This window comes from Pelobates fuscus, chromosome 4 (genome assembly GCF_036172605.1).
Source record: "Pelobates fuscus isolate aPelFus1 chromosome 4, aPelFus1.pri, whole genome shotgun sequence".
Classification (NCBI taxonomy): domain Eukaryota; kingdom Metazoa; phylum Chordata; class Amphibia; order Anura; family Pelobatidae; genus Pelobates; species Pelobates fuscus.
Window position 1 is genome coordinate 279,893,183 of NC_086320.1, and position 23,666 is coordinate 279,916,848.

At 39.0% G+C, this 23,666-nt stretch overlaps 1 protein-coding gene across 1 annotated transcript in view; it reads right to left on the reverse strand.

Annotated features, from left to right (window-relative positions):
* The window catches only part of SUGCT (succinyl-CoA:glutarate-CoA transferase), a 934,720-nt gene that overhangs the window by 636,767 nt on the left and 274,287 nt on the right, over nucleotides 1-23,666 (reverse strand). Inside the window, exon 10 of the mRNA XM_063452136.1 lies at nucleotides 5,689-5,760. Coding sequence (XP_063308206.1) covers nucleotides 5,689-5,760 — 72 coding nt within the window. The remainder of the gene's footprint in view (nucleotides 1-5,688; nucleotides 5,761-23,666) is intronic.

The following is a 23,666-nucleotide window of genomic DNA, read 5'->3' on the forward strand; positions in this document are numbered from 1 at the left end:
AGGAGAGAGCGCAGGTAACTTTCTTTTCTTTGGTTTTTACTATATATTGGGGCTGATGTGTATTGTAGTCCTTGCTGCCGGCCCAGTAGTAATGGGAGTGAGCGCAGGACTTCTTTTTGTATTTACACACATACACTGCCACATACACACATACATACTTGCACAAATATGCATACACATTTACATACACAGAGATACACACATATAAATACACTGGCACATACACACATACTGAGACACAGATACACACACTGACACATACACATACCATGACACACAGAAACGCATGCTGGCATATACACACTGACACAAAAATACACACAGAGATACATACACATATGTCAGTTATTAAAAATATTTTAGTTACCCTCTAGTTAACATACATTTTATGTACATGAGGGTGGCTTGCCTAGAGTCCTGTTGCTGCCTGAGTCTGATGGAAGTGTTGGTCTGGAGTTGGGTCTTCTGCTTCTCCCCCCTCCTCTTGTGCCTCCTCCATCACCTCCTGTGCATCTTCTGTCTCCTCCTGAGCCACAACTCCCTCCTGCACAGTTCTTCCTGTAGCTGGGAGGAAGTAATCTGTACTCACTTTCTCACAGCATCAGCAATGTAAAAGGGGCCTGGTCGCACTGTTAAAGGGCCAGCAATTCCCATTGGGTGGCCCTACGAGCATGGGTAACCGGATAGGCCCCCTGAGCTTGGGGGCCCCGGTGCAGCTGCACTGATGGTAGTTCCACAACTGGGACAGAATAGCTATGCAATATGACCATAAACCCCCTCAACTCGGGCCGTCTGGGACCTAAAAGCAGCTCTGGAAAAAAATTCTATCAGCCCAATAATGCGGCACACTAGCATAGTGTGCAGTCATAGAGGTGGAAAAGATAACTTAAAATTGAAAACTAATACTCAAACGTGAAATAAAGCACTGATAGGTCTTCAACATAAACAAAAGAGCAGATTTAGTTTAAGCAAATGACATTTGCATATAATCAATGTTTCAGTCCAACTACCTTAAAGGGACACTATAGTCACCAGAACAACTACAGCTTATTGAATTTGTTCTGGTGAGTTGAATCATTACCTTCAGGCTTTTTGCTGTAAACACTGTCTTTTCAGAGAAAATGCAGTGTTTACATTACAGCCTAGTGATAATTTCACTGGCCACTCCTCAGATAGCTGTTAGATATCCTTCCTGGGTCATGGCTGCCTAAAATGCATCCAAACATTCAGTATCTCCTCCCTCTGCATGCAGACACTGAGCTTTCCCAACATTGATTCAATTCATCTCTATGAGGAGATGCTGATTGGCCAGGGCTGTGTTTGAATCATGCTGGCTCTGTCCCTGATCTGCCTCCTTGTCAGTCTCAAACAATCCTATGGATAAGCACTGTGATTGGATAAGGCTACCACTTCTGATGATGTCAGCAGACTGCTTGCTTTTCTGAGTCAAACAGCATGCAGATTTACAGCTTCAAGCTTGAATACAGTAAGATTTTGCTATATTTATGAAGGCCTGAGGGGCCCAGGGGGGCTAGATGGTGGTTTTAACACAATAGGGTCAGGAATACATGTTTGTGTTCCTGACCCTATAGTGCTCCTTTAACATATTAAAGAAAGTTTGGTAATGGGAATGAAATGTTGAATGTATGCTGTTGCACAACTGTAAAAAATGAAGTTATCTTGTTTTTTTTGAAGTTCAGTGAGTGTGCTCTTCATTTTGAATATGTTATTGTGCTGGAGTGTGAACCTAGCAAGAAGAATGGGCCCATATTTGCTCATTACATATATGTTATATATGTCAGAATTGCGTCAATTACAGCTTCTATTTGTACATTATGCTAGCAGGATTGCTAGAAAAATGTATATATTGGTAGAAAAGCCTATTTAATAAGAGGCATAGACTCCTGGGCTGAAGAACTGAGTTACAGGAAGAGCAGGAGACCCCCCTACCTCCCCCCCCCCCACACACAAAAAACATCTTCACCTATGTTTCTCTTAATCCCCCTTTTGAATGTCTTACCCCCTTTTGTTTCTTATCCCCTCTTTTGATTGTCTTACCCACTTTAGTGTATCTCATTACCCATTTTTTTCCCTTTGTGCGTCATCTTGAGTGTCTCTTACAATGCCTCTTGTGTGTCTCTTACAACCTTCCTTGTGTTTCTTTTCCAATCCTCCTAGTGTGTCTCTTTCTCCTTCTCAAGCCCCTTCATGTTTTCCCCCGCCTCCCTGCGTATCTCTTTCTCCCCCAGTCCTCTTTCTCCCTCCAAGCCCATGTATGTGTGTCCCACACACCCTTCTGTGTATCTCTTTCTTCCCCCAGCTTGTCTGTGTGTTTCTCTTACCTCAAGCTCTCCAAGTGTCTCTCCCCCAAACCCCTTTGTGTATCTTTCTCCTCACAAGCCCCTTTGTGTGTCTCCCACCCCTCTGTGTGTCTCTTCCCCCAACCCGTCTCTGTGTTTTTCTCCGCTCAGCCTCGCTGTATGACTGTTTCTCCCCCCCCCGCCCGAACCCTTTTGTGTGTCTCCCATCTATATCTCTGTTTATCTCTTTCTTCCCCCAAGCCTCTCTTGGTGTCTCTTACCCTGGCCCTCTGTGCATCTCTTGCTCCACAAGCCTCTCTGTGTATTTTTTTCCCATTCCCTTTATGTCTCTTTCTTCCCCCCAACAACTTTGTGTGTCTTTTACACCCCCAGGCCCTTTGTGTGTCTCTTTCTCCCCAAGCACATTTGCGTTTTTCTGCCCTCCGAAGCTCCTATGGGTGTCTCCCCCCAAGCCCCTCTGTATGTCATTCACCCCCTCAAGCCTCTCTGTGTGTCTTTCGCCCCTTCACAGTCCCTCTGTGTTTTTTACTCCCCCATCAGCCCCTCTTTGGTAAGGAATATTTGAAAAATGAGTTCTGAGAGATAGTCCATCTGATGGATACAAGATCCACTACAGTAATAACAATTAAAGGCATTTTTTCAAAAAATCTGGAATTCCAGATAGATAATGGACCCTACTTTATATCAAAATAGTTTAAAGCCAGGAGTACAGTCCCATTTAAAACTGATGGGTTGAATAACCAAATTGTTACTCCCAATGAGAGGGAGTCTGTTATTACAGAATCAAGTAATGAATGGAAGGCACCAATACTTCAACACTGCAATCATGCTCCCTACAACATAGAAGACAAAGACCTTCAGTGTCTAAATGTCGGTAGATGTGGGTACAACCTCTAGTGAATCAGAGTAAAGAGGCATTATGCATGCCTACAAGCTCCTGTAGGAATCTGATCATATGAAGTGCTAACAAAGTCAGGACAGATTCTGAGAAGAAAAAGGAGGCATTTGAGAGGCATTGGACCTTACATGTCTCAATTAAGGATACGAATGAGCACCCAAGAAGAAGTGCATGTCAAGAATGCAAAACAGCCATCGTTGGCAAATACCCCAGCAGAAGTTCAAGAATAGACAAACATTGAGACATAAGACAGAGATGGCTACATTATGATGACAGAGTCCTTCTGAACAACCACATGGATCTAGAAAAGCCCAGATTAGAAGTGGGAGATGTGTCTGAAAAGCAGCATATCTAGTGACTATGTGGATTATAGTTGAGTACCAGTGGGAGAAAGTATTTCAGGATTTATGATCCTCTTGGAATTGAACTAAAGAAATGTCAATTCCCCAAAAACCAAAAGATATATCGTTATCTATGGAACCAAACAGACAGTGTTTGGTTCCAGGGGGAAGTTTAGTGCTACCCGCAGGGCCAGCCCTAAGTGGGTTGGCTAAAATTATTGAGAGGCAGCCTGATGTTTATTCATACCAAGCTGACCTGCCAGTAATGTGGGTGGACACGCCCCCTTTAGAGGTTGGCCCTGTCACTTTTGGGTGTATCCAGTGACAATTACATCAATGGCCCGCCCCTTTACTTCCCTCCCACTGGTGCCCTGCTTCTTGGACGGCAAGTTTGGCAGCCAAAATTCTATGCAGTTCTGCTTCTTAAAAAACTGTACATGACTATCCAGACTATTAAGCTACTCCAACTCAATACTAAGATAAGCAACGCAGCTTAACCAAAACATCAGTCATCAAAGAAAAGTAGGCTAGTATAATTAATGACAAAAGGGAAAGGTAATTACTACAAGAGAGTCAAGAGCTATGTCAATGACACATGGATGAGTGTCATGGAGTCATGGATTTGCTGTTACTTTATAAATAATACATAATAGCAGAAGAAAAACAAATTCTGGGTAAATTAAAAAAGGCATTTAATGACAGGTCCATAGCACTCAGCGAAACTTTTAAAGCTCAGGCACCATCAATGCTACAACGATATGACTCAGATTATTTTAAATAAATTGTACTTAGCAAACAATAGCTTGTACATCTAGACACGGATACACAATTCATGAAGAAACTCTGGCACAGAAGTGGTAATCGGTCAATATAAATTGCATATCAGACGTAGTATTCTATTACTTTAAAATGCATGTTACAACAGAGATACACCATCATGCGTGGACTAAATGTAGACATATTTCAAACAGTACAATTAATACTGTAGGTGCCCATTCTTAATAAAAGGTAACAGAAAAACATGACATTAATGCATTCTCCACTGAGCTGTCACCAGCAAGAAGCGACTGTGCTCACCTAACCATCTACTATTAACACTACTGAGCGTACCCTATCTGCAATCCTTTATGGGCATAGTAATGGTTTATGCGAGTTTTAGACATACTTCAGTTTTCTTCTATAAAAATAAATAAATAAATAACTGTACTACAACTCCAAGAAACCTAGGTTATGGTGCTGTGTACTGAATTATTTTGGAGAATAACGGGAAATTATTTGGAAAGAGAGAGGCAGGAAGGGTAACATATGAAGCAAAACTAATTTTAAATTGAAAATAAAAACTATATAAGGTTAATACAATTAAAATAAAATACACTGCATAACTATAACCTAACACTTTGTAAAACAAAATTTGGTGAAGACATTTTGCTCAGCAGTGAATATTCAACAGATGGAATATGAATACTAAATACTAATATATAATCTCCATACATTGTATTTATGGAATTGAACGACAGATCTACTGAGCTCAGTTCCTGCTCTGCTGTGAGGGTCCTTTACCTATAAACTCACAAAGAGACCTTTATTTTGGACTTGATATTAAGAAATACCTTAGTCCAATGCTCGTATTAGCACGTTTATTTTATTACAACATATTGCTGAAGTTATTCTTTAAATCAGACCACTGTATTTCTGTGTACGTTGTTACGCTCTCTGGTTATGTACATACATATTTTCTATACTTTGTTTAAGATAAAAGTTGACAAAGTTTACCTTACAAATACTCATGGTATGGTCAAGAACATAGCGCTTTTCCCCTTCTCCTATATAGAAATGAAGCAAGCCTGAGTGTAAACTGATAGCTTTTTATTTAGGCAATTTCTATCAAAACTGTATACATTAATTAAGTTTGTACAATCTGGTGTGTGTCAACCAGGTCATGTATAGGGCTCAGTTACCCAGCAGTATTTAGGGTTGCCAAGAAAAATAATAATTAGCCCATTATCAAATGGCCATTCCTATCAGTCTTGTTTTTACAACTTAGAATGTTTAAAAAGGTGGATTGTAAGAGAAACATGTGAGATGATCATTATGAAGAACACTTGCATTATGTCATCACAGGGCTTACCTTGCAAACAGTAGAGAACTGTTGATCGTTGCCTGCCCCAATTACAAGGTAACCGTCCTTTGACTTAAATGACTGAAAGAAAATAAACATAAGGTCACTTTCAAAAATGCATTAAAAATATACAGAAAAAAATATGTTTACTTTGCAACTTATATTTTAATCGTTTTACACACAGAATTGTGCAGCTGGAGGCTTATTTAACCCCTTAAGGACACGACATGTGTGACATGTCATGATTCCCTTTTATTCCAGAAGTTTGGTCCTTAAGGGGTTAAACATTGTGTTGATATTTCAGATAACACAGAATCTGGGTTGATGAACACAGAGTCAACTAGATTTAGTGCTGTGTGATAACCCCCAAGTAGGCTCTCCTCAGTTTGTAAAGGTCAAATCACATGCACATTCTTTATAAAGGGTTGCAGAAAAAAATGGATTTCAACTAATATATATTCATTGGTATTTAATCTGCTTACCTCCCAACATTTCAAACGGAGAAAGGGCTACACAACTTTTACTTGTACAGCTGTGTATGGGAGTGTGGCCATGGTCAGGGTGGTTCTGAGAAATTGTAGGTGTCTTACTAATGACATTTTATGCAACTGTACTGTAATTTAGAGCTAGTATTTTATTTACTCATACTGAATATGACATATGTGTATTCAGGTTTAAAGATACAATACTGCAAGTATTTTTTTTCTGTGAAGCTCTGTTATTCACTCAGACACACCAAAAGCATGAAGCCCCTAGAAAAATGGAACAGTAGGACAGTCCCTCCTAAATAGGGACACTTGGGAGGTATGTTAAATATAAAAAAATTAACCAAGACTGTGTATACTGACAAAAATGTCAAAGGGACACTCCACTGACCAAATACAAAATATATTTTTAAATTCACCGTTTAGTAGATGTCCCCCATATGAAAACTTGCACACATTTAATAATGCATTTTCTCTTAGGGGTTTATATAAACAGCTTGCAAAACATGCAGTTTTACTGGCTGCAGCTTTTACAAGCCCTCCCCTTCTAACCATGCCCAGACTGTATGTGGCTGTCCAATCACAGACTTCCCAATGCAGCTCAATAAGAAGTCTTTGCAAGGCAGGTGCTCTGGGCAGTTGCTGCCTCTTGAGTTTAGATCCACTGAGCTAAACAGACCAGGAAGTAAAAGTACCAGTTGTCTGATCGATTCCCTAGAGCAGGCATAGGCAACCTTCGGCACTGCAGATGGTTTGGACTACACTTCCCATGAAACAAATTGAAGTGTCGTAATTTCAAAAATAACTTACTAAGTTCTCAGTGAATACTCTTCTAGTAACCTATTTCACCCCTACTTATATATATACCCTTTGTGTCACTAGGGCCCTCAACCCCTCTGTTTCTTTGCGTCCATTCGTCTGGTTACAATTACGTGACTGTTAGTCCACCCATTGTACTGCGCTACGGAATTTGCTGGCGCTATATAAATATTTAAAATAATAATATTAACCATCTAAACCGAAAAAAAAGAACAAAACATTTATCTAATGCAAATGTGCACTGTTTACTATTCGTGAAAACATTTTGCATCATAGAATTTCTTAAAACTGTTGTTCTTTTCTGCAATAGGTTCTCTAATCCACATATAAAAGTAAGCCCAACATTTCTAATGGTTTCTTTTATGTGTGGGAAATGGGTTTTTCCTAATGGTCTGTAAATTTAAAAGACCAGAAACGTATTATGTCATCTTTGCAAAACAAGCTATGTCATGATAGATGCAGCGGTTTTTGCTTAGCAAGAAGCTTAGCGTAAAAGCTCTTTGATGGCTATTTTCAGGTTTCATTTCTAAAAAGGGTTTCGGTGCTGCTGATGTAGCTGAAACATCTCAAACATCGTTAGCAACACATTTATCATTTAACCTAAAAGTGACTGCTATGATGTCATCTGCTATTTGAAGATGATCACACAAAACACATGTTACTACAGGGTCCTTTCTGGTCACAATATGAGTTGAAAACCACACAAAGGCTCTACAAAATATAACGAGATTTTGTTTTGGTAAACCGTTCAACAACCTATCATCTCGATTTTTGAACAGTAAAACAATTGCTGCAAGAGAATTATGTCATTGAGAGGGTCTTTTTTTTTAAATATGTGAAGAAAAGCAACATATTTTCTTACAAAGATAATAAAAGTAAAATTCAGTGTTATTTACTAAAGTGGATATTTTTATTAATTTTTTTTGGCCTATGGAATTTTAAAATAGCTATAATAACAGAGGTAGAAATATAATTATAAAATAAAAAATAAAAGCTGCACCAATAAAAAATGAGAGTCAGTCAATAAAATAGTCCAAATAAAAGAGAAAGTCCAAATAAAATAAGTAAAGTCACCCTGCCAGGTTATATGTTTTATTCCATATTGATAAAGCCATTATAGGCAAAATGTGTTTATGGACATTTATATTGTGTATTTTATATATTAAAGATTCTTTTGGTCACTTTTTCGTTTGTGCCAATAATCTTTATATACACTCTGTAACGGATCACCTGGCACCCCGACTGAGTACCTCCGTTAATGGATGCTCCTAGTGCTTCCTGAGGACTCCAAGCACTCTGGCAGACACCACAATCACCGAATCCGAGAAACCTTTTAAATTCTCCCAAGCATATGAATGCTGTAGACCATTGAATAGGAACCATACGAATAGGCTTGTACTCCTAGCAGTCAACTGGAACAGCACTCAATAAATCCTTCCCCCCAATAATGAGACGACACATCACTTTGAGGGTAAAACAGGAACTCTGGACTGGCTCATCCAGCCTGGCTTTTATTACACTAATCCACATACAGGCCACACCCAGGGGGAGGCATAAAATAACCAATCACATACATGGTTCAGCCCACACATCCCCTCCCCTCAGATAACATTAAACTCAATTATCCGGTACACTTTTTCAGCCAAGTTCTGGATGTACCCCAAAACCCGGGGGTACACCTTTAAATCCAGCATCGCTGGATAGCCCTTATTCAGGGGGACAACATATCCAAAATTCAAGTAATTCGGATGAATGGTTCGTGAGATATGGGGTTCCAAAGATTTGACCGACCGCATGGGTAAAGTATCCGAAAACAGTTCCATGCATTTTGGCCCTGCGGTCGGTCACAAACAAGGGAATGAAAACAGGCGAATTGCCTGTGTTATAGAGCCTGGAGAGGGTTTGAATGAATTCCCTTGTTTATGGGGTTCTTTCTACCGAACGGCGGGTCATTCGGTAGTTTCCATACGAATTTCTGGAAGTATGGAGGTCTCAGCGGTGTTTGCCTAGTCAAGTGTCCGATTTTAGTTCCAGACACTCGACGGCAAAACACCGCTGTTCGGTAGTTTAAGATGGCCGCCGCCACGTGTTTGTTTCCCGAATGGCGGCCACCCAGAGGACAAAGAATACATTACACTGATTGCCAATTACCCGTTTGCAACATTGTTGCAAACTGTAATTGGAGGCACACTTATTCCTGGGTGGTCTGGTTGTTCGGTAGTTTCACTCAATATAATAAATGGAGTGATTCTACCGAACAATCAGATGAATGCTGCATACATATCCCAGGTTAAACTTAACACACAAATACACATAGAATATTACAGGCAGTACACTAGAATATGTAGCACAGTCTTAAAGGGACAGTAGTCCCAAAAGTCCCAATATGTCCATAGATGCTGTTAAAAGGGCCAGTAGCAGCAATATACAGTACAATATGCCCCAAATAACCCAGGGGCCATAGTCAGCAGGTAGGAGGCTAGCAAACAGGCTTCTCCAGGGCCCAGTGGCGAGGTTGGTTTCGCCACACACTCTATTTTTACCTGGCATTTTCTACCTCTGGACTCCAAGCAATCCTTGGTGGGGATTATTCCACCTCCGCTATCATCAAGGAGCAGTCAGCCTGCTCCATTCTTCTGAGTACCATTTCATTTATTTATTTTATTTCTTCATTATTTTATACAGAGAATACTATTGGTTGTGTCTTTTTATTCTCTTTGAGTGGCATTTTTCCTTTGAAGAAAATAAAATCTGCAGTATATCCTACAAGCGGGGATCTAAACCGCTGTACGCTTTCCACACTAGAGCTAGTTATAGCTCTATCAAATGTGAGTGCTATACTATTCTTTCTTTATTTGTTACACTCTAGTGAATATATTACACTATTTTGGTTATTTGTTTTATCTTTTCATATCATTGGATTTACCTGTGGAAGGACAACGAGGACACCGTTCCCCATCCATCATTGTATAGACTATCCTATCTAAAGAAGATCTATTCAGCTAAGACTTTACTTATTTTATTTGGACTTTCTCTTTTATTTGGACTATTTTATTGACTGACTCATTTTTTATTGGCGCAGCTTTTATTTTTTATTTTATTTTGCTGTGTTTTAAGGGTTTTGAGGGATTCCCTTTTAAAGTTGCTGCCTTGTTCTGTTTTAAAGCGCTAACCCTTTTCCTCTTCTTTTTAGAAATATAATTATGTTGGATAATTTTTCCAGTTGAGCTATTTTGATCTTAAATTTTTAAATCCCATAGTCAATGTAACGGACCGTTTCAGCAGACAAGGGGTTAAAATCGTTTAGGCGATAATCCCCTTTACACAGACAGGAACAGCTACTGTAAAATCACCAAAACTCACGAATTGGATATAAGTGAATGCACCAAACTCCCGAACTGCATACAAAGGAATAAGGTAGCACTCCAAACTCCCGAACTGGAACCTCACGAATAGCTGCTAGCAGACGAACAGGAAAAGCTCCCAAGCGGCTTACACTCCTGGCAGTCAGTCCCTATCAGCATACAGTGAATCCCCCCAAGAACGAGACAAGGCTCCGTGTTGAGGGTCAAACAGTGGTCTGTTTATTGAGGGCTACCTGCCCCTGTATTTATGCAGGTCTCCCACCTGGTGGACACTCCCCTAGGAGACCAAATGGAAGACTGTAACACAGACAGACATGTATCACATTACAGACTCACAGAAGTAAAACATCCCCACAATGCATCCTGGCTTCCTCCCTTCTGCCCTGGAGATAATTGGAGAAGTAATTAAATTATCTCCCAGGACAAAGGCAAGACTCCATTACACACGTGGGGACCCAAATACAGTAATATGCTTTAAAATACATAAAGTTACTTTTTATACATTAAACACAGGCATGTAACATATCCCCAGATAGCTCAGGTCTGAGTGCACATTATTAGGTGAATGGCACTCAGACCACACGAATACAGTTTAATCGCCATGGAGCCAAAGTCTTTAATCACACGAATAGGCTCCATGGCATAGCTATCTGGGTTACCACAAATTCACATAAAAATACAGAATGTACGGCTGTTCGGCTACATCCCCACAAATAGGAACCAGGAGACGGACGGCTCAGCGGTGCCTGCACGTAATAGTGTCCGGGTTTGGTGCAGGAAAGCCGGGCAGAAAAGCGCAGGCTGCCCGGGGAGCTCCAGAACACCGCCATCGTGTGGCGGCTAAGTGTAACCGCGACCACCCAGTCACAATCAATTAGGCTGCGGTTAACCGCAGCTACTGGGTGGTCAATTGCTGGCACACGATTGTTAAGCTGCGTTAAGCTGCGGTTAACCGCAGTCAATAGGAGGCACACGCCAGCTTCTGGGTGGCCCATTAACAGCGCCGGCCGGCTTCCCACGGCTCTGGGGAGGCTGAAAAGGAGCTGATTGTTCAGTAGATAGAATCTACCGAACGGCTGTGCAGAAAGGGAAAAATAAATCTTTCTGCACAGTAAAATTAACCCTTTAGCTGCCGGTCCATAATCCAAAGGCAGCAGGCGGCAAACAGGCTCCCCCAATGCAATGTGGCGAGATTGGTCTCGTCACAGTCAATTTTCAACAATTCACAGTTTAATGACTTGTATTTAATAAACACAGATTTGTAGTAAATTAAAAACCAGGATGTGGGAACTAAATCGGGATGGTGGGATGGGACCCCAAAATCGAAAATGTCTCACCATAATCGGGACTGTTTGGGGCTGTTTTGGTGTTTATTTTACACCATTTAGTATATTTTATTTCATGTTTGAAGCCTGTTAATACCTATTTCCAGGTAGGGATTTGACAAACAGGACTGTCTGACAGGGGAAGAGTTGTTTCCAAATCAGCTATTTTTATATCCAACTGACAATTAACAGCATTTATTCATTAAACAATGAATTAGGATGAATTGAAATTGCATAATTAAGAACAAACTCGTCAACTTCAAAAAAGTTAAGTGAATTATCAGAATGTCAAAGTTAATTTCACATTGTGGGTAAAAAATACAAAATTCAAAACATCCCTGCCTGCCATAGCTACCCAGCAGGTGGTCTGTCTAACAGTCACAAGGAACGCTAAAGGATATCTGCAGTTGATGCGCTGCCCCGTTAAAGCAACCACAAGCGCAAAAGATTAAGCGCCGACGGCGGATCACACCACTCAGAGCCCATGCCTTTCCTGGAGGGGGAAAGATCTCGACCCCCAGGAGTGCCCGAAGCTGCGGGCATACAGAACAGGCCCTTCTACAAGCCTGGGGTCGAAAGAAGCCCTCACCCAAGCCTGGAGCCGTCGTCTTGAGCCCGCACATCCCTACTCATACACCGATTGGACCTCCAATCCAGATTGTGCAGGGGATAAGTAGCCTTTGCGAACTTTATGTGCACATCCAGAGCTTGCCGTCTAGTGGAGTAGGCTGATCGCGCCTTCCTCACCGTATGTAGGCCCACACTCTGTACCCCATCTGAGTATAGTGGACTCCATTTGCCATACTCAACTTTTCATATGTAATATGCCCCGTTTTATGCCTAACTTGTCTCAATAGGAACCAGTGGCGACAAAGCTTTAAAAGTTTCATTAGTTGACCCAGCAGGTTTCACCAATCTTGATCACACTTATGTTAATCTTAGTGGTCAAAAGGGAAGTCTAGTAATTACTTGCTTATACCTTATGCTTTTTCACCCCTTCCCTTTACCCTATCAACCTAACTACTCATGTTGTCAGTCTACATAACAAGCAGCCGAGTTAAATATTGATCCCCCTACTGCTGACAAATTGTTGATATCGTTGATCAGTTTCTTACCAGCATGTTCTCTATCATGCAACACATGTCTATAATACTAAAAAAATGTGCCGTTTTCCCTAATGCTCCTGTTGTTAAGCCTGAAACTAGCTCAGGGACTGCCTTTGGGGCACCCAAAGCCTGTCTGTATTGATCACTATGCACAACAACAAAAAAACTAATTAAATAAATAAATAAAAAGTATCTTCTTTTCTTAAAGGGACACTATAGTCATCAGATCAACTAGAGATTAATGTAGTTATTATGGTATCTATAGCTTGTACTTGGTTTTGTACTTGACCTTTATAATGTAAACACTGCCTTTTCAGGAAACGGGTAGCATTTACATTAGTACCCAGGAACACTTCAATTGGCTGTCACTCAGACAGCCACTAGAGGTGATTCCTGAGTCAGTGCTGCACAGTGCAGAGCCTGTAGACACTGAATATTCCTCAAAGAGATGCACTGATTCATTGTGTCTCTATGAGGAGATGCTGACTGGTGCCTGAAACCTAAACTGTTATTTTAGAATTATAGAGTTAACTGTCACCTCAAAACTATTTTTTTATAAAATAATTATTTCATAAAATTTTGAAAGGAAATAGAGTTGTTGGGGTTTTTTTTTTATTGAAATATTTGTAAAAAATAATGGGAAAAACTCATCCCTACGATTAGTAAATAACCATATACATGATTCTTGAGTCCAAGAAGTCTCTCTAGTGGCTGGCCAAGTGTTGGCTTTAAAGCACATAACCATGTGTTTTTGGCTTGTGGCTGATATTTCCATGCTTTTAAAGGCAGCATTGTAAACACTGCACTGACTTTTTTTTTCATAAAAGGTAGTGTTTACAGTGCTGAACCTGCAGAAGTATGCCATAGGTCCTAGAACCACTACATTAAGTTGTAGTGGTTCTGATGACTATAGTGTCCCTTTAACTAACCACGCCATTTCACTGACCCAGGTTTAGGATTCCTAACTAAGGTGCTTTATAAATACAAGCTTTTTTTTTTTTTTTTTTTTTTTCGATGTGTGGCAAAGAGACACAGTTTTAAAACTTTTCATGGAATTTCATTCATAATAAAGGAGACCACATAAAATTTAAAAAAGAGAGTGTGATAGAGAAAGAAAGATAAGGCAAAATGAGTTCAGATTTTTATATTTCAACAACTTCACTCAATAACACAACAAAGAAGGCAATGACAGAAGGATAAATGGGGTATCCTAAATTTCTTAAACACCTATAATTGATAAATATATTTTGTGTAATGTGAGTCTATCTACAAATGCCAGACTCATAAATAATGAACCTACATATCAGAAAGCATGTCAACTAATTTTTCATTTCTACATGCAGAAACAATTATCCTGGGAATTTCACTAGAGAAGAAGTACTGTATAATCTTCTTTTTAGTTATTTTGCGCTGAAACCATGTTAGGTTGACAATTAGCACTCTTTCAGTAGGTTTAACTTAGACATGTATGGACACCATAATCATCTTTTGTATATAATTGTCAGCTTTACCTCAACCAAATTGCTGAATTGGGCTATAGCATAAGCATGTAAAAGCTATATTTTGATTGATATGGATTCTTAAAGACTTTATGATTCACAAATGGTGGGTCTTCTACAATAGTTAAAGGACCACTATAGTGCCAGGAAAACATACTAGTTTTCCTGGCACTATAGGGTCTCTAGGACCCCCCCTTTCCCCCCCCCCCCCACCCCACCACCCACCACCCTTAGGGTTCCCCTCCCGCCGGGCTCTAGGGTGAGGAAGGGGTTAAACACTCACCTTTCTCCAGCGCCAAAAGCTCCCTCGGGACTCTCCGCCTCCTTTCCCCATCATCCACCACCATCATTCTCAATGCTTTCCTATGGATGCTGGTGTCTTCTCACTGTGAAAATCACAGTGAGTAGCGTGGAAGCGCCTCTAGCGGCTGTCAATGAGACAGCCACTAGAGGCTGGATTAACCCAGAGGTAAACATAGCAGGCACCCAGACTTCTGGCACCCAGACCACTGCATTGAGCTGAAGTGGTCTGGGTGTCTATAGTGGTCCTTTAATGTGTTAGCATCACTTAGCACCAAAAGTAAAGATTGTCAAGTTTTATGAAAGGTACAAACATGTTTTGAACTTCTCTGACTTGTTCCACTTGCAGGCTAGATAGAAAAATGTGATTGTTAAGTGAGTGACTGTCAGTAATACTACAGGCATGGCAACATCAGTTGATAGCTGTAACTAACTTGCTACATTGAGTGTTTACATCTCTGTTTTTATGTTTAATGCATTTCATTTATAAAACAAAATATTACAAAGAGTCTAGAGAAGTAATTATGGAGACATGGTGGTTTTATAAACAATCCTCTCAAGGGCAGGGATGGATTTAATTGCAGATTTTCATGTAGTCATTGAGGTTTCAAGTGATCATAAATGGATATTAATGTAGATTAAAGATTAAATTAAAGAAAGAGTGTTAATTCAGCTAATGGAAACTTTTAAACGTTGTACAAAATTGATATAGCTCAAGTGGAACTTCTACTTTAAACCATTTTCTGGAAATCTGTTTACAAACTGAACTATACATAGGATACGAGGTCACACATTTAAACTGGAAGAAAGGAGATTTAGACTATGTTCATAGGAAAGTTTTTTTTTACAGTAATATCAATAAGGATGTGGAATTTTCTGAGAAGAGGTGGTTTTATCAAAGTCTGTACAGATGATTAAAAAGCAACTGGATACTTGCAAAAAAACAATATTCAGGGATATCATTTTTAATATTTTGGGGAAACAATGTCTTGATCCGGAGAGAGAGATCTGACTGTGATTCTGGGATTAAGAAGGATTTTGTCTTAGTTTGTTGCAAAATTGGAAGTGATTCAAACTGGATCAACCAGACGTGAGGAAGGCTGAACTTGATGGACACATGTCTCTTGTAATTATGTAACTATGTAACCTCTATTGTGAAGACCTCCTGTGATGATTCATAAACAGTTTAACCCATGAAATGGTTTCATTGGATTCCTGGCACCATAACTACTAAAAGGAGGCTCTAGTGGTTAGCATGTTTATAGTACCCCTCTAAATACAACGACAGGCTATTGTTAAGTTAGGAAAGCACAACCTTGAAAAAGAAAGTCACTGATCAGACTGAATAAAGAAAGATTTTGGTCTGAAATGTTTCTTTTTTTTATGTGAATGAAGAACAAACTATGTTTACAGTCTGTGATTTATCTAACCAGTGAATTTATTTTCTGTTAAAGAATTTGAGAGTTTAACAAACTGATTGCACCCTGTTTTTATGCATATGTCTATTAAAGCTCTTCAACCTTATTTTTTCATGGTTGCTGAGCACTTCATGTAAGAAATATATTCAGACGTAATCCTAATAATAGTCCTGGTAGACTCAATAGCAACAAATAAAATATTTTAAACAAACCAATACCACATTCTTATCCTCAATAACCTTATCTTAAACCATGACCTCATTTAATGTCTTTAAGTCTATTGCCAGAACATAATCCTATTCTGATCCAGCTACCTTATTTTCTGTGGCTCTTTTGCATGTAGTTTTCTAACTTTGTTTCTGAAGTCACGTTTGGATATGTTTTGCATGTTCCATATATAATTTACTGGCATACATTTTTTTTTTGTAGAGGAAGAAAAGCTAAATATTGGACTTGAGACCTTCACTTTCATCAAGTTGACATATCTCCACATTGAGAGTTGTAATACCTTCTATTACATTTTTACATTTATAGAATGTTTACGGCTGGTTCAAAGTATATGTCCTCTTTTTTTTTTTTTTATCAGGTAAGCACAGCTGAAATGAAGGTTAACTCTGAATCCTTTATTTTAAAAAAATATTGTTAAATGGCATGTTTTTAAATATATGTGTGTTGTCTTTTGTTTTTTTTAAAAAAAAATTAATGTTTTGGTTTATTTTCCTATATCCTAGGAATATTATGATCCTATATCCCATGAACCTAAGATGCTTCCAGTCCCTTTCATGATGATCCTTATCCTGATAAGACTGTCTCTTACCAGGAACATGCATGCAGCTTTCTTCAAACTTTCAACATGAGTTGGCTGCTGCTATAATCAACTGAACAATTTAATTTATGACTAACAAAGAACCTCATCAGATATGCCTTCTAAAGTAACATTGAAAGTTGACTAAAGCACTTAACACTAGAAAGGGCCATGGAATCTTCCACTGGCCACACACCAGTCGAACATTTTACAAATGGTCATATGTCATTTCTAGTGTATTGGAACTATTATGGAGCCATGAATATATAGGGCTTGTGTTGTCCATCTTTATGTACTTAGAGAAATAGGTCATAAGGAACCTACACAAGAAGGCATAAGTCATAAAGACTCTATACTTTGTTAGGCACATCATAGGGATGGCCTCTACAACACATATCTATACTAGTTCACTAATTATATGACCATGATGTCCTAACAGTCATTTTCTTTTGTTTGGGTTTTCTAGAGTGGCTTTATCATTCTATATGTAAAGTTCTGGGCCATAACTGGTTAAATTAGTACATTTGCTATTTCATGTTGGTGGACTTTTTCTGCTGTGTTTCTGTGCCGCCCTAGACTATGCTGTCTTTTATCACTGAATGGCAGAAATTTTCATTGTAAGCAAACTAAGAATTTTCACTTTCAGGAAAGGGAATTCTGGAAAACAGAAATAACATATTACCAAAAAGTGAGGAAAAACTGCAATGGAATAAATGTATATTATAATCATATGAAAGTGAATATGAACTCTCCTAAGTGTGTTTTTTTCTCTGTGAGGTTTTAAAAAGCTTTCAATGTGCTTATTCGCCTAAACATGAATGAGAAGAGCTAAATTGAAGATCCAGACTGAGACGTGCTGTCGGTTTTGGCATAAAGAGAGCCCCAAAGGCTAAATAATTAATCTGAGCAAAACTATAAAAATATAGAGGAGAACAGAGAATTCATTATGAACTAGTCGAGCGTCAAAAGGATTTAGAGAGAACGTAAGAGTCAAACAATGGATGATGAATACTTCCAAGATGCAATGCTAGACTAATGCTAGAGTTTGAAGCCAAGATGAGTTGCCAGACCTCAGTCATTGAGTAGAATTAAACCAGAAATGTATCAAACATTAATAAAAGATTTAATTTAGAGTACAAATTCAATGTGGTTTATTCACTAAAAACAGAACTGTGGTGAAATCTGAATTGCAAAGCTAAGTGAAAATAGAGAAGTTCTGGCTAAAGCCGTGTTACAGACTTTTTTCCCCCCCTTAAATGTTGTTATTTAGATTTTAATTTTCTCCATATAAGCATCTACAAGGTAGGGAACTGTAAGGGAAATTTGGACTTGATTCTGTTTCCAAAGGGAATTCTAGCTCAGGTTAGTGAATAGTCACTCCTCTGTTTAAGTGGGAAAACTGCTATTCTGTTAATACAGAAATAAAATACAGAAATAAAATGTCTCTGTGTTAATAGAATCCAGTCTTAAATGTTAAGGCCAGATCACCAACATTTTTACAACACTGTGCATACAGGAAACAGTCTTGTCACCTCAATTATCCTTGTTCTTTCTAGACTTTTCTAAATGTAGATCAAAACATAAAGCTCTCTTAATCCATATACTTATGGTCACAAAACTTATTTTAGATAGAAATTGAAAAGTTTCATCAGAACCTGTATGGTCAGACATAGATACTCAAATTGACTATAAGGGTCAAATGGAAATTGGATTCTACAGATCAGCCGGTAATATCACACAAAACAGGACTATCTGGTCAAACTGGACCAAATTCTCCAAACGTAACATTTAATACATGCTTGAACATATTAGTCATATTACATCCCATATAGAGAAAATTAACAAACTAAATATTTCCCACTGGCTAGATTTCCCCACCTGTACACTGCTGATAATAAGCAGCCATATATTAATAACTTATAAATATTATAATTATTAATATTGTTACATCCCTTATTCCAAAATGATTTGGTGTATGACTGTGTTTATAGTGTAAATCTACTGATCTATTCTTACAGAAAACAATGAAACTACAATTCTATGGCTAATTTTACATTTTTATTTACTTGTCTGTTTGTTTGTTGCAATTCGTTTCGGTCCGAATATGAATTCGGGCGAATTTTGGGCAAATCGGACATTCGGGAACTTCCGAATGTCTGAAGTGCCGAATTGCCAAAGTGCCGAGGTCCCGAAGTTCCGAAATTACCGAATTTCCGAAGTGTCGAAGTGCTGAAGTTCCGAAGTGCTGAAGTGCCGAAGTTCCAAAGCACAGTATTGCCTAAGTACTAATATACTTACCCAGTGAAAGAAGAAGAATGTTACATTGTATACAATTTTAAATAAAAAGTATACAAACATAGCCAGGATTCAGCTGTAAGCATTTGCAACACTTACAACAATCAAGTAACATACATTCATATAAAATGTAAGTTATTTAGCCTGTCAATGGAATGACAGGAATGAATAAGTAGATAACTCCCTAATTCCCATGATATTAGGGAGCTATCTACTAAAAGATTACTTAGTATTAGTAAATCATGCCCCTACTCGCTATAAAACTCACTGTTTAAAAAAAAAAAATGTCCCCCTTTCCGAGCCCCCACCTGAACGGCGGGTGGGGGCCCTAATGTAAAATATTGGGGGGGAGCTATTGTCCTACCCCTGGTCCCCCACCCCTGAGCGGTGGGTGGGGGCCCTAAATACTAATAAGGGGGGGGACCTAATGTCCTCCCCCATCCCCCACCCCTGAGCGGTGGGTGGGGACTCTAAATTGGAATAAGGGGGGGGACCTAATGTCCTCTCCCTGGCCCCCACCCCTGAGCGCCAGGTGGGGGCCCTAAATACTAATAAGGGGGGGGACCTAATGTCCCCAAACCCCTAGTCACCCCCTCTCCCCCCCAAAAAATGAACCCCCCCAACCTACCCCGCTCACCCTAAAAATAACGAGGGGGGGACCTTTAACTAAGTACCTGTAAAAAAAAAAAAAAAACGTACAATTCAATGTTTTCTTACTTCTAAAATCTTCTTTTTTCAGGCCCCAAAAAGGCCAAATAAAAATCCATAATAACCGACGCAATAAAAAAAAAAAAACAAGCGCAAAAAAAATAATAATCTTCACCCGGCGAGGGTTCCGCGCAGACTGAGCTCTGCAGGGCGGGGGAAGGCTTATAAAGCCTTGCCCCACCCTGCAATTAGGCTCAGAGCACTCTGATTGGTGGGTTTAAGCCATCCAATCAGAGTGCTCTGACAGGTAAATGAAGAGACTGAAGAGACAGGTAAATGAAGAGACAGGTAAGTCTCTACATGTACCTGTGACAGCACTCTGATTGGTTGGTTTGAAATCCACCAATCAGAGTGCTCTGTGTCATTTTACACAGCGTGGGAAAGTTCTTTGGAAATTTCCCACGCTGTGTAATTTGACTCATAACTCTCTGATTGGTGGATTAAGTCTGCGCGGAGCCCTCGCCGGGTGAAGATGGATAATTTTTTTTTTTTGCGCTCGTTTTTTTTTTTTTTATTGCGTCGGTTATTATGGATTTTTATTTGCCCTTTTTTGGGGCTGAAAAAATAAGATTTTAGAAGAAAGAAAACATTGAATGGTATTTTTTTACAGGTACTTAGTTAAAGGTCCACCCCTCATTATTTTTAGGGTGAGGGGGGTAGGTAGGGAGTTATTTTTTTTGGTGGGGGAGGGGGTGACTAGGGGTTTTGGGACCCCTAGTCACCTGGGGGGGGGTAACATTTGTTTTAGGGCCCCTACCCGCCGCTCAGGGGTGGGGGTCAGGGGGGAGGACATTAGGTCCCCCCCTTATTAGTATTTAGGGACCCCACCCGCCGTTCAGGGGTGGGGGCTATGGGGGAGGACCTTAGGTCCCCCCTTTTTAGTATTTAGGGACCCCACCTGCCGCTCAGGGGGCCAGGGGGGAGGACATTAGGTCCCCGCCCTTATTCCAATTTAGGGCCCCCACCCGCCGCTCAGGGGTGGGGGCCAAGGGGGAGGACATTAGGTTGCTATGAGTAGGGGCATGCGGCATGCTATGAGTAGGGGCGTGTGGGAGGATTTAACCTCCCTGTTATTAATATGGGGGTCATATTAATGGACAAAAACAAATTATTTTTTAACGAATTTCGTTCGAAAACGAATGGTTTACAGACGAAATTCGGGATTGCCGAATTGTATTTTTATTTAGTACAAAATCATTCGTACAAAATGAAAATTTCCCTGGTGCACATGTCTACAATGTACTATTCTGCACTGCAAGGCTTAGCTCAGGATAGGTAATGGAAGTTCCTAACAGGACAGCAAGACCTCCTGGTCGTCAGAAAGGCAGACCCCCATAATTGTTTGACTATATACACCGGTGTGGTTCCAGAGCACCCCTGGAATCATGACCACTACTGCGCACTGTAGTGGTTTGGGGGATTGGAGTGTTCCTTTAACATCTACCTGGAGCTTCTATTTAATGTACAAGTAGCATGATTTCTGTTTTCGAACTCAATGTAAAGTTGGAAATTCTGCTGGGAAAAAAAACTTTTCCAGGCAACCACAAAACAAGTATATATCTAAGGACAAGAAGCATGAAAAATGTGTTTGATTCATTTTTTGCAATTGTTTCCGAACACACAAATCTCTTTAGCAAGACATATTTGTATCAAATGCAATGCATTGGGTCATGTAAGGTCTAGCAGTCACTGCCAAAGTGACGTATTAAATTAAAGGTGTTCATCTCGAAAATTGGCGTATTCCTTGCCGTGTCCTTCACAGCACTGAATTAAGGTGTCCAAAATACTTTTATATAATCCACTTCTTCCTCTGTGTTGCTGCTTCCTAAGGTTCCACCTCTACATGAACTACAAGTTTTGGAAATAATGTAAATGTACGTAACACAGTGCATGTCAAAGGCATATTTATAAATGGCATTCAAATCTGCATTAGAGAAAAATGTGATGTCAGTTCCCCATGCCAGATGTTTTTGTTATAAAAGAATAATACTATTGTCAACTTAGATAAATAGAAATATTGTATGTGGAGTAAACAAAAAGAATCAAATACACTCATTGAACCAATTTTTAATTGTGACCATCATCTACCCTTATGAAAGATGTGTGAGGTTCTGGGAACACTAAAAGTTTTAATGCAACTATGGTTTTATTTTAATATTTAAACATAAAATTACAGGAAGAGCTCTACTGAAAAATGGGTAATAAGTGTGTGGTTTATAAGGTACAGGGTGCTCTTAAAGGAATAGAATCTGTTCCCATACCAGATATATACATGTAATAAAAAAATCAGAAATGATCCCAAGGCACACCACGGTTTTGCACATAAAAAGAGTATTTATACATGCATAGAAAATACTTTTTTTTTTTTACCATAAGAAGAGTAGGTCCCCCAGAGGAAGGCTTTACAGCCGAAACATTGGGGTTTCATTTCTCCTGCTCTTGGTCAGTATACCTTTTTTAATGGGTTTTTGCATTTAGCACTTTACTTACATTGTGGTTTTGGTACTATATACTAGTTTAGCACTATACTATGCACTTTCTCTCTGCTATAATGATATCTTGTTGTATTTTCTATGCATGAATAAATACTCTTTTTATGTGCAAAACTGTGGTGTGCTTGGGATAATTTCTTAGAATTTAGTTTTTAGAATATGCTGATTCCATCCATGAACCTGCTAACCAGCCAATCAGCAACAGTGAACTAGACGAGGAGGCCATTCTGGCTGATTATTAATGGAAATAAGTAACATTGTAAAATGTAGCTGGTTAGTACTATATGGCATGCTAAATGTTAAAGGGAAAATATCACTTCCCAGAATGTTAAATAGTATGCTTACTTTTATCTATATTTATCAAATATATATTTGTGAGGTGTGAAAAATTAAATTAAATAAAGAAATCCCCCCCCCCCCCCAAAAAAAAGAGAAAATAAATCCATATCTCTTAATCCTGCATATGGGTGCTTTTCTCCAGCATTTGGGTGCATGCGCATTTTTAGAGCCTGCTCGTTGCGGGACATCAGAGGGGCGGAGCTTTGACCCAGCAGTTTGTCCAAACTGAAATCAGGGGAAATTGGATTTATTTAAAACTACATTTAGGATATATATATATATACATATATTTTTTTTTTAACATAGAATGGCATGATTTTTAGAATCATGCTCCAAGTCGATGTACATTAATGATGTCAGGACATATATTCACAGTCCAACGTGATATAAATATCTATATAGATTAGAAATCTAGATCTAGCTTTAAATGTGAAATGATGGCTTAAGAATCCACTTTATAAAAGTTTGTTAGAGAGTGCTTCTGATTGGATCTATAAGGTAGTTTGCCTCTTACAAGTTAGCACTATATATCTATATATATCCAGTTGATTAAATATACATTTGAGTAATTTATATCTTACATAATTTAACAATACAACATAAAAATATTTTTAATTATAACCACTATCATCCAAATGTTGCCACACATTGCATCAGTAATTATGATATAATAACATAGGCTTATTTTGCTTAATATGTCACAGTATACCAAATTTTACAGTCAATATTATCAGATGTACTCGTCGAATGAAAGTATTATTTTTGAAAATAAGGGGAAGTGGATATTTAGAAGACAGGAGAGTTCAAAAGTCAAGTAATCTCAGTGAGGTAACTCCTAAGCGTTGACATAAATTGTCCTGTGAGATCTTTCATGGTTGTGGAAAAGATGACATCTCTCAGCATCAAACTTTAGCCAGCGTCAATTGCTCTTCCCACGCCATAATTACCACGTCTTCTTCTTTCTTCACTTACATGACTGCACGTCATGATATTTACAACGGAACTTTGTAAGCAGCGCTAATTCAAAAAAC